Source organism: Danio rerio, chromosome 3 (genome assembly GCF_052040795.2).
Source record: "Danio rerio strain M-AB ecotype USA chromosome 3, GRCz13ab, whole genome shotgun sequence".
NCBI classification, from domain to species: domain Eukaryota; kingdom Metazoa; phylum Chordata; class Actinopteri; order Cypriniformes; family Danionidae; genus Danio; species Danio rerio.
The window spans coordinates 31,618,995-31,631,604 of record NC_141023.1 but is presented as its reverse complement, the minus strand read 5'-3'; the positions used below and the strand labels follow the sequence as shown (position 1 = coordinate 31,631,604).

At 36.1% G+C, this 12,610-nt stretch overlaps 1 protein-coding gene across 1 annotated transcript; it reads right to left on the bottom strand.

Moving 5' to 3' along the window:
- Window positions 1-3,979: 3,979 nt before the first annotated feature.
- Window positions 3,980-11,841, bottom strand: fthl28 (ferritin, heavy polypeptide-like 28). The gene is given in 4 exon segments (NM_001113659.1): window positions 3,980-4,369; window positions 4,573-4,698; window positions 4,793-4,939; window positions 11,614-11,841. Coding segments are annotated over 4 exon segments (528 nt in total). The 5' UTR covers window positions 11,719-11,841; the 3' UTR covers window positions 3,980-4,219.
- Between the last annotated feature and the right edge of the window lie 769 nt (window positions 11,842-12,610).

Sequence of the window (12,610 nt, the reverse complement as noted above, 5' to 3'; positions counted from 1 at the left end):
GTTTTAATCACTGTATATGAAATGCATATTATTATGAATAACACTCTTTCATCTAGGACACGTTTTCAGACACTTGGCACCAGTTTTGCACATTTGCACCACTTTCTTACAATCACTCCATGTCTCTTGAAAAGCAATGTACATTTCTGTGTTTGCTTCACCAAGTGAGTGGGCTTGACAAACCACCTGTAGAAATACTCTTACCTCTCCATATGCATCGGATACTTTTTTTAAACTCCATCTTACTGACTAAATAAGGAAAAACTAAGTTTATTTTGAATGTACCACAAATCATCAAAACCCGCTCAAGGGTACCTCAAATATTTGGTCGGTGCTCTTTGGGTAAGGGATTCATCAAAACAACAACAAAAATCAGTCCAAGGCGCTTGAAAAATGTGAAAATTTTAAAAAACCTTTATTTACATAAACCTTAAAAAAAATTATGGCATATATATTACTTCATCAGGGTGATCAGATGCGTCTAGAGAATATCTTTTGAGTACTACAGTCACATGACTCATTTAAATATCTCAACAACACTCAAACAATATAACAAACAAGGAAACTACCATCATTAATTCAGCATAGATAGAGGGGGACAAACTGTATAAAAATACAGAGACATACACATGCATATATATATATATATATATATATATATATATATATATATATATATATATATATATATATATATATATATATATATATATATATAATTTAGAACTAGTAAGCAAACATGGACAGATAAAACATTGCATGTACATACATATACAGTTTACACCCATACAAAAACAAATATATACATGTACACATACATACATATATATAATATAATAAATATATATACACACACATACACATATATAAACATGTACACATAAGAATGCATATGCAAACACATACATATTCAACAATATATGATGATAATCTGTAAGACATCTATAGAAAGACTGTTTTACAAAAAGAGGAAAAATCTAATTCGCTATTTAAACCTGGAAATCTAGTTGTTTTTAATATATAGATCCAAAAGGTCTCTCTGTACCACAAATCATGTTGCAATGCTTGCTTTTTCAACCTTACATACTTCTTGTGCACAATGTCTTCCACAATATTGTTCTGTAATTATCAAAGTAGTCTACTTGCATAGTTGCATAGTATTTATAGTATATGTAATGTTAGTAAATAGTTAGGTAATTTAGAATACTGCTCCAGTATGTTATAGTTATTTATAGGTATTATAGATTCTACATGTGTTGCGTTTATATTCATGATTGTTTATTTATGTAATATTTCATTCTACTGTATGTCCACAAGGTGACACGGTGGCTCAGTGGTTAGCACTGTCGCCTCCAGCAAGAAGGTCACTGGTTCGAGTCCCGGCTAAGTCAGTTGGCATTTCTGTATGGAGTTTGCATGCTCTCCCTGTGTTCGCGTTGATTTCCTCTGGGTGCTCCGATTTTCCTCACAGTCCAAAGAAGACATGTGCTATAGGTGAAATGAAAAAACTAAATTGTCTGTAGTGTATGTGTGTGAATAAGTGTGTATTGATGTTTCCCAGTACTGGGTTGCAGCTGAAAGGGCATCCACTGTTTAAAACATATGCTAGATAAGTTGGCGGTTCGTTCCGCTGTGCCGATCCCTGATGAATAAAGCTGAAGCAAAATGAATATATGTCCACACATAGTGAAATAACAATAATGCTTATCTTGATTTCATAATTTATTGCGCAATATTTACAGATTTTAGGTTTGAATTTTTTGTTAAAGATTGTTTTGAAGTGTGATTAAAACTTTTAGTTGAGACTTTTGGTTTAAATCATTAGTTTATGAGATGCAGCCCATTACAACCTATATGTTTAATCAGCCAGACAAGAATGACAAAAAAGTTTTTGCTCAAAAAAATTCACCCTGTATCAGCAACAAGTACCTGTCACTGAGCCTGAAGAGTGTTAGTACAAACAAAAATTCATTTTGTCAACACTAACTGGCTACAGGTGGAAGCAGTGGTTCACTAGTCTGTCTTAGCAAGTCTTATGGCCTTTATAAGCTTGAAGTGGATATAAGTATGTATATTTGTTACTTTTTAAAAAAGTTATTCATTTGGATATTGTGTTATACTCCCTAAAAGCAACTAACTAATTATTTAAAGTATGGTTATGTTTTTCCTCAGCTGAACTGACCACTCTGGGTTATTAAAAAATAAATAAATAGCTCTTGTTCCTGTTCGCTTTCTTTCTTTTTTTTTTTGTTCAAATGTAACATCTCATTCACTCCTAAGTTAAATGAACAAGCCTCAGGCTGAAGTAATTGTACATTTAGATCAGTAGAGACAAAACTTTCAAATGTGCTATTACACCACTATTCTACAATAATGAAAAGAAACATGTTAATTTAGTTTAAGTAATTAGTGTTTAATAAACATTCTGAGTTTGCATGTCACTGTTCATTATAAGCATTAGTAAAAATGAAGAAACATAGAAAGCAAAAAATACTTTAAAAAACTTAGTGGATTAACTAGAAATATGTTGATTTTAACTAGTATAAAATCAATAGAAAATAATTTTCCTGAGCCAGATCTGTCTGTCTTCCATGATCTTTTAGGGGAGGATTCATTCAAAGAATTATGTATTTTGTGATTACTAAGCAGCCATTTTGCAGTATGCTGGTCCTTTTTTATTGTTTCCTGCTGAACAAACAAAATCGTACATACGTACAATATACTGTCATCTCAAGGTTGAGTAACAAAATAGGCAAACATAAAATGCATCTCTCAAGAATAAAGAAATAACAGTTTTATAAATAAATTGCAATAAATAAATAAAAATTAATAAAGGGGCTTCGAAAATTAAATTAGTTTATAAAAATCCAGAAAAGAGATAAGCTCAAGTTTTTTTTTTCATTCATTCATTCATTTTCTTGTCGGCTTAGTCCCTTTATTAATCCGGGGTCGCCACAGTGGAATGAACTGCCAACTTATCCAACACGTTTTTACACAGCAGATGCCCTTCCAGCCACAACCCATCTCTGGGAAACATCCACACACACATTCACACACACACACTCATACACTACGGACAGTTTAGCCTATTTTACCTGTACCGCATGTCTTTGGACTGTTGGGGAAACCGGAGCACACGGAGGAATCCCACGCAAACGCAGGGAGAACATGCAAACTCCACAAAGAAACGCTAACTGAGCCGAGGCTCGAACCAGCAACCCAGCGTCCTTCTTGCTGTGTGGCGACAACACTACCTACTGCGCCACTGCGTCGCCAGAGGTTTTTTTAATCATTCACTAATTTTACAGATTTGCAAAGTTTTACCTCATTCAACCACTGATTAAAGTTAGAAGTAGATTTGAATCATTTGCATTTGTGAATAAAGAAAGCAGGTCCTTCTTGCATTAGTGTTGTTTTCTGTTAAAAAGACAAAACAAGGCACTACATAAGGCAATCTGGCATATAATTATGCAATAACTATTTCCATAAGCACATGGTATACATGCTCCCGTCTCACAATAAAAAAAGTCAGTCCATTATAAAATGTTTAGTCATAAAATTAATTAGCTGTAAATAAATGATTGCACATTCAAAAGGATAATAATCTTTCAGCACTGTAATTCATGCATAAAGCTACTGTAGATGGTTTCCACTTAGTGAATACCAGAACTAAAGTAAGCCGTTTTATACCTGAAGTTAGAGCACATGCAAATTCATTTTATCAGCAACAACTGCAAACTTCTGTGAGATAACATGGAGCTACATCTCTTGTGACTCATGCTTTGATGCAACATGGTTATATTAAACCGTATCTCTGTCACTATGATTTTACATTACAGATCTAAAATGTGTTTTAATGATGATTTTCATAAGCCTTTCAAAAATAATAATAAAACTTCCTTCAACACTATTTTTTTGTGTAACCTTTAATCTGTAGATGTTAAATAAAAACACAATTTCAAAGAAAAAAGGCACTTCATTCCAGTCCAAAAGGTTTATTCATCAAATTCACCAACACAATCAGTGTACATTTAGAGATAACAACATTAACAGAACAAGTAAAACTGCTCCATTTTATAATATTAACTTGATTTTAAACCTTTTAGCAGTTGAAATGGTTTTGGATAAGAGCTGTGTCATAAGTGTCATATTGTACTCTTACAGTCAGCATATAAATAGAGGGCCACTTTGGAGCATGCAGATGATCTGATGTCTGCATTTAGCTGTCCAGGGTGTGCTTGTCAAACAGGTACTCCGCCATCCTGTTGTTTCCAGCATCCATCTTGGAGAGGTTAGTGATGTGGTCACCAAGCTTCTTGATGGCCTCAACCTGCTCATCCAGGTAGTGAGTCTCCAGGAAATCCCACAGCTGTTGGACAAGACATCAGAAGAGAATTTAGAACAATGGCACACAAAACCCTCAAATTGATAGGCAGAACCATGTGAAGACATGGACCAAAGCATTATTTAAACACTAGCTTCCTAAATTACTTATTACCGTTTTTGCTTTTTTTTTTTTTTTTGCTCGAGAGATGGCCAATGACTATGTGAAGAGAAACTTCATTAACTTACATGAGGGTCTCCCTTCTGAGAGGCGACTTTATGCAGGTCAAGCAGAGCCTGGTTGACGTTCTTCTCCAGCTGAAGAGCACACTGCATAGCAGTCAGTCCATTGTCCCAAACATCACGATCAGGCTTCTGAAGAGCAAATACAAGATCAGTGAACACATTACACAAGAAACAGAAAATTGTTATACATCAAAAGTCTTTGTTTAAATCACTGTCAACACACCTTGATGTCCTGAAGGACAATGCGTCCACCTCTCTTGTTCTGGAACTCCATGAATTTCTCAGCATGTTCGCGCTCCTCCTCGCTGTTCTTCTTGAAGAACTTGGCAAATCCATTAAGTGCTACATCGTCCCGTTTGAAGTAGTGAGCCTGTTGGAAAGAAAATTTATTTTAGAAAAATATTAAAGGTAACGCTTTCTTTTACAACCCGCAAAGTACCGCGTAAGTACAGTGAAATTACAGTGTACTTTTCTGTACGTACTGTGTAAGTATAATGAACGTGTGTGTAGGTATAAGGGAACAAACCGTAATGCTAGGGTAAAAAGGGGGTAAAAACCAGATGTTCATCACGAAAATTACCGCGTAAGTACAGTGAAATAACGGTGTACTTTTCTGTACCTATAGTGTAAGTATAAATAACGTTTACGTAAGTATAAGGGAACAAACTAATGCTTGGGTAATAAGGGGGTAACAACCAGATATTCAGCATGAAAGGTACCACGTAAGTACAGTGAAATAACGGTGTACTTTTCTTTAAATTGCAAAAGAACAAACCATAATGTTTAGGGGGGAGTAACAATAAAGAAGTATATTAAGTTTACGATGTACATTTCTTCAAGTATTGTAAACATATAAAGAATTATGCAAGGATGGTGACAACCTATTGCTATCTGCAAATGTACTGTACATGCAACTGCGTGAGTACATTAGTACTCTTATTCAGTGCTTGGGTTTTTTATGGGGTGTTTAATGAATAAAAGGTTTACAACCTGTGAAATTATGAACCCTTATTGTATACTGTATGTATTTTAAATCTGCAATTCAATATAAAATATATTTCCATACACTACTTACCTTATGTTCACTCGTCGATCTCACCAAAGCCATCAATGTCTCCATAACTCACTATCAACAAATAACTTTGCATGACATAGGCCTACCGTCAGGATTCAATACAGATTAAAACAGGCTCGCATCTTTACTGCTGTTGCACAGGGGGGCTAACAGTTGCATTTCAGTAAATGTATAGCTGATGCTTTATAGAAAAATCTAGTAATTTGGTCTTCAATCAATAAAAACTGCTGCTGTAGTTTACTCTGTTCTTAGTGTTCAAGTATACACTAGTATGTTAAAGTTCAGCTTCTTCCCTCTTTGTTCCCTGTAGTTAAAGGGTAAATACAGTATTTGTTCCCTCCTTGTTCCCTGTACTTACAGGGTAAATACAACATTTGAGGGTTGTAAATTAAAGTGAAGCTTTGTTCCTCCCTTGTTCCCTGTTCTTACAGGGTAAATACCACATTTTAGGGTTGTAAATTAAAGTGAAGCATTGTTCCTCCCTTGTTCCCTGTACTTACAGGGTAAATACCACATTTGAGGGTTGTAAATTAAAGTGAAGCTTTGTTCCTCCCTTGTTACCTCCTTGTTACCTGTACTTACAGGGTAAATACCACATTTGAGGGTTGTAAATTAAAGTGAAGCTTTGTTCCTCTCTTGTTACATGTAGTTAAAGGGTAAATACAACATTTGTTCCCCCCTTGTTCCCTTTAGTTTACAATGTAAAATCTTGAAGGCAGTGAAATAAATATACAAACACACAATATATTTCTTCTTTACTTTGTAACCTTTATTTTAATAAATAAGCATTTTAAAAGACTTCATATTAATCAAACATTGTCTTGTCTATCATTGCCTATACTCATTCATTTTCTCTTCGGCTTTGTCCTTTTGTTAATCTGGGGTCGCCACAGTGGAATAAACCACCATCTTATCCAGCATATGTTTTACGCAGTGGATGCCCTTCCAGCTGCAACCCATCATTGGGAAACATCCATACACACCCACTCACACACATTCACTACGGATAATTTAGTCTACCCAATTCACCTGTACCGCATGTCTTTGGACTGTGAGGGAAACCGGAGCACCCGGAGGAAACCCACGCAAACGCAGGGAGAACTCCATGCAGAAACCTTCTTGATGTGAGGAAACAGCACTACCGACTGTGCCACCGTGTTGCCACCCAGCTGCAACCCATCACTGGGAAACACATTACACACTCATTCACACACATACACTACGGACAATTTTAGCTTACCCAATGTCACCACATATTTTTGGACTTGTGGGAGCACCCGGGGGAAACCCACGCTAACATGGGGAGAACATGCAAACTCCACACAGAAATGCCAACTGACCCAGCCGAGGCTCGAACCAGCGACCTTCTTGCTGTGAGGCGATTGTGCTACCCACTGCGCCTGCCTATACTCAAACAGCAAAACAACACATTATTTCCTTCCCCCTTTTTTTCTAACATCTCTTGCTTGGCTTCCTCTTCTGCTCTTCTCAGCTTCCACTGAGGACTCTGATGGTGAGTGGCTGATGAAATCCCATGGGTCTTGCTGCTCTGCATTTATATAAAATATATGAACAGACAGAAAGGCTTTTAGTAAGCTACAGACATGTTTATTTTCCTGTTTAATGTGTGTGTAGTGGTTGTCCAACAATTTCACACACTAAACATTTACAGATACCATACAGACACTATACATTACTATCAAACAAAAGTACTATCATCAGATCATATGGGAGATTGTGATCATTTATAGTGATAATAATTAAAGGGCAGAGGGGAAAAGGCTTAAATATATGTGCAGGCAGTATAGACTTTGAAGTAAAGATTATTTGCAGTTCAGTGTACATATTTAAATTCTGTGTCACTCATTAAATGGTAAGTAAATGTAACGTTTGGGTTAACTACCCCTAAGGTTAGTTTTTGATTAAAGTACATGTCTTAACCCATCATTAGTCCTAAATAAAGTGAAAGATAACATAATATGGTTGATGTACTGTTATGGACCCTTTTTACATTTCAGCGCAGTGAATGGGAAACTACAACACATTTTTTTACAATCTTCTTTGCTCAAATAAAATGAAAACTTTACGATGGTGTTGTCTCGACAATTAGAAAAATAAAAAAATAGTGTGAAACTGATAACGCCAGCAAGAAGAGAGAATAGCTTCTAATTTACTTATGACCATAGACACTGTTTGAAACACCTCGCACATGTAATCATATTATATAATGCATACGTAAATACAAATAAATGTTATTTTATAAAAAAAAATCATATAAACAAACTCAAGGATTTTAGATCCTGATGATCGTTAAACGCGTCATAACAGTGTTGTGAAAAGGGTGTAATTGTTAAAAATAGGTAAAAACATCAGATATAAACAAAAACCTAAACAAACACTTTTATGTACATAACGTCATAAAAATACTTGTTTTATTTACCTCGCGCTGCCGTCCTTGTACTGCTGTGAACAGAAAATTCTGGGAATGGAGGACGGAGAGTTGAATCGATTCGTCTTCAACAAACCGATCAGTGTGACATCAAACATCGCGAGAACAACAGACAGCTCTGTGTGCATTTGAATCCATCTCGCGATATTGTATCACTTCAGGTACGCGCCTACTGATTCGTTGATTCAAACGAGTTGTGAATCAAGAAGCCTCTAAAGATCCGAATCAAACTGCAGCAGCACGCCACGAGGTTTTGCCAGACTTTTGGGACGTCTGGAATTGCTCCGTCTTGTCACCATGTAACACATGTGAGTAAATCGTTGTCAGTAAATAAGGCTATTGTTACGATTAGAAATTGTGCATTAACCAGATTATATTTATTTTGTTTCATTTGTTTTTAGCGTAACATTAACGTTAGTTCATGGCCGAATCTAAATGGCCAGCAGCGAATATTTACCAATGTTTACTGTCGTTTACTTTGCACATCTTAGAGATGTTGCCAAAGTTCCTATGGATTTAGTTTCTTCATGTCATTCCAGAAAGACTGGATGATGAGCAGGTCAGATCTCTGTGGCTGTTGTCATACTGACTGTGCAGACGATTTTCTCCCTTTATACGTTATTTAAAGCAAAGTTAATGACAAAATTAATGTTTGGAAATGTAAATTGATATTTTCTGTAGCATGCCAGTTTAATATATCAATACCCCCCCACCCAATTACTAGTAACGTTTGTCTAGGACTTTAGCACAGTAGCCTACTATATAAGCCTTTTCCCCTCTGCGCTTTAATTATTATCACTATAAATGATCACAATCTCCCATATGATCTGATGATAGTACTTTTGTTTGATAGTAATGTATAGTGTCTGTATGGTATCTGTAAATGTTTAGTGTGTGAAATTGTTGGACAACCACTACACACACATTAAACAGCAAAATAAACATGTCTATAGCTTACTAAAAGCCTTTCTGTCTGTTCATATATTTTATATAAATGCAGAGCAGCAAGACCCATGGGATTTCATCAGCCACTCACCATCAGAGTCCTCAGTGGAAGCTGAGAAGAGCAGAAGAGGAAGCCAAGCAAGAGATGCCAGAAAAAAAGGGGGAAGGAAATAATGTGTTATTTTGCTGTTTGAGTATAGGCAGGCGCAGTGGGTAGCACAATCGCCTCACAGCAAGAAGGTCGCTGGTTCGAGCCTCGGCTGGGTCAGTTGGCATTTCTGTGTGGAGTTTGCATGTTCTCCCCATGTTAGCGTGGGTTTCCCCCGGGTGCTCCCACAAGTCCAAAAATATGTGGTGACATTGGGTAAGCTAAAATTGTCCGTAGTGTATGTGTGTGAATGAGTGTGTAATGATGTTTCCCAGTGATGGGTTGCAGCTGGGTGGCAACACGGTGGCACAGTAGGTAGTGCTGTTTCCTCACATCAAGAAGGTTTCTGCATGGAGTTCTCCCTGCGTTCGCGTGGGTTTCCTCCGGGTGCTCCGGTTTCCCTCACAGTCCAAAGACATGCGGTACAGGTGAATTGGGTAGACTAAATTATCCGTAGTGAATGTGTGTGAGTGGGTGTGTATGGATGTTTCCCAGAGATGGGTTGCAGCTGGAAGGGCATCCACTGCGTAAAACATATGCTGGATAAGATGGTGGTTTATTCCACTGTGGCGACCCCAGATTAACAAAAGGACAAAGCCGAAGAGAAAATGAATGAGTATAGGCAATGATAGACAAGACAATGTTTGATTAATATGAAGTCTTTTAAAATGCTTATTTATTAAAATAAAGGTTACAAAGTAAAGAAGAAATATATTGTGTGTTTGTATATTTATTTCACTGCCTTCAAGATTTTACATTGTAAACTAAAGGGAACAAGGGGGGAACAAATGTTGTATTTACCCTTTAACTACATGTAACAAGAGAGGAACAAAGCTTCACTTTAATTTACAACCCTCAAATGTGGTATTTACCCTGTAAGTACAGGTAACAAGGAGGTAACAAGGGAGGAACAAAGCTTCACTTTAATTTACAACCCTCAAATGTGGTATTTACCCTGTAAGTACAAGGAAAAAGGGAGGAACAATGCTTCACTTTAATTTACAACCCTCAAATGTGGTATTTACCCTGTAAGTACAGGGAACAAGGGAGGAACAAAGCTTCACTTTAATTTACAACCCTCAAATGTGGTATTTACCCTGTAAGAACAGGGAACAAGGAGGGAACAAATACTGTATTTACCCTTTAACTACAGGGAACAAAGAGGGAAGAAGCTGAACTTTAACATACTAGTGTATACTTGAGCACTAAGAACAGAGTAAACTACAGCAGCAGTTTTTATTGAAGACCAAATTACTAGATTTTTCTATAAAGCATCAGCTATACATTTACTGAAATGCAACTGTTAGCCCCCTGTGCAACAGCAGTAAAGATGCGAGCCTATTTTAATCTGTATTGAATCCTGACGGTAGGCCTATGTCATGCAAAGTTATTTGTTGATAGTGAGTTATGGAGACATTGATGGCTTTGGTGAGATCGACGAGTGAACATAAGGTAAGTAGTGTATGGAAATATATTTTATATTGAATTGCAGATTTAAAATACATACAGTATACAATAAGGGTTTATAATTTCACAGGTTGTAAACCTTTTATTCATTAAACACCCCATAAAAAACCCAAGCACTGAATAAGAATACTAATGTACTCACGCAGTTGCATGTACAGTACATTTGCAGATAGCAATAGGTTGTCACCATCCTTGCATAATTCTTTATATGTATACAATACTTGAAGAAATGTACATCGTAAACTTAATATACTTCTTTGCATGATGAATATCTTATTGTTACTCCCCTTTACGCAAACATTATGGTTTGTTCTTTTGCAATTTAAAGAAAAGTACACCGTTATTTCACTGTACTTACGCGGTACCTTTCATGCTGAATATCTGGTTGTTACCCCCTTATTACCCAAGCATTACAGTTTGTTCCCTTATACTTGCGTAAACGTTATTTATACTTACACTATAGGAACAGAAAAGTACACCGTTATTTCACTGTACTTACGCGGTAATTTTCGTGATGAACATCTGGTTGTTACCCCCTTTTTACCCAAGCATTACGGTTTGTTCCCTTATACCTACACATACGTTCATTATACTTACACAGTACGTACAGAAAGGTACACTGTAATTTCACTGTACTTACGCGGTACTTTGCGGGTTGTAAAAGAAAGCGTTACCATATTAAACAGCTATTCAATAAATAAACAAGAGAGATAAGCAGAGCTCTGGCTTTAGTCATGATTAATCTCATATATGTATATTCTCATATATACTCATATTCATGTATAATGCAACTGTTTATGGTGTTACTTATTTATGTTTCTTTTGCCATCTGAATTCTGAATAGATAAAAACGTGTGTATGACAACCCAGATACTTTTAATAACCCAAACATTAATTTTACGTAGTTAACGGAGAGATCCGATTCAAACAGAAGAGTGATTATCTATAATAAACACTTGCCATGGAGGTGTAGGTGTATCCAGCGTAAAGCTCCAGATTGATCATCTTGTTGATCAAAGCCTCGCAGTCGCTGTCGTAGTTCTGGCGGATCTGACAAGTCTCCATCTCTGCGGGATTTACTGTTGTATTACCAATATCGCTGGAACAAAAACAATTTCGACGAGATCGAAGTTCCGTTCAATCACTGTTGAAGCAAGAACCTCTCCGGATCTTCCTGAAGCTGTGAGTGAAATGAAGGAGCGCGTTCATCTTTTATACGCTCATGATGCTGCGTCAGTGGAACTGAAACCAGCAACCAATCAAAAAGTGCAGAGTAATGATGTGACACCACACTCTGTTGACATTTTGTAAGATAAAGTATTTTAAAAATCATTAAATGAACATTTACACTGTCTTGTGATCTAACTGGAGTAATCAAACAATATATACGGTTGGGAATAAAGTTTGCGTCAATGGAAAACGAATTGTATTTATTTTTTTACATATTTCAAGGATGTTCCAGCTCACAGGTCTAGTAACTTGTTGTCTTTTTTGTTTCTTACTAGATAATTAGCGACATAATTTGTGTAATATAAGTACTATTTTATTCATGGTGATGTTATTTATTGATTGTTAATATGCAGTCGTCAGCAGTGGCAAATAACAAGATTTTGCAACCTACAGGTATAAGCCTTTTATATGGCAGATTTAATCAAGGCCATATCACAAGTCTGGTCGCATTATTCATATATTATAAACAATAAAAGATAATAGATGTCAACAAAGTTTTAGAACAGTTAAACATGATTTTCTAATATTATGTTCACATAGGCCTATTATACAGACAATTTAGCACATTTTTTTCTAATCTAATTTATCTAACAAATATCAGATTTTCAACAATGCGTATGATCCTGAAGAGCAACAACCTGTGTGTTATATAATATCATGGGACAATATTCTGCAATAATTTGCAAAAGTGATGTCAGTCATCACCACCATGCATTCAGATTTAAAG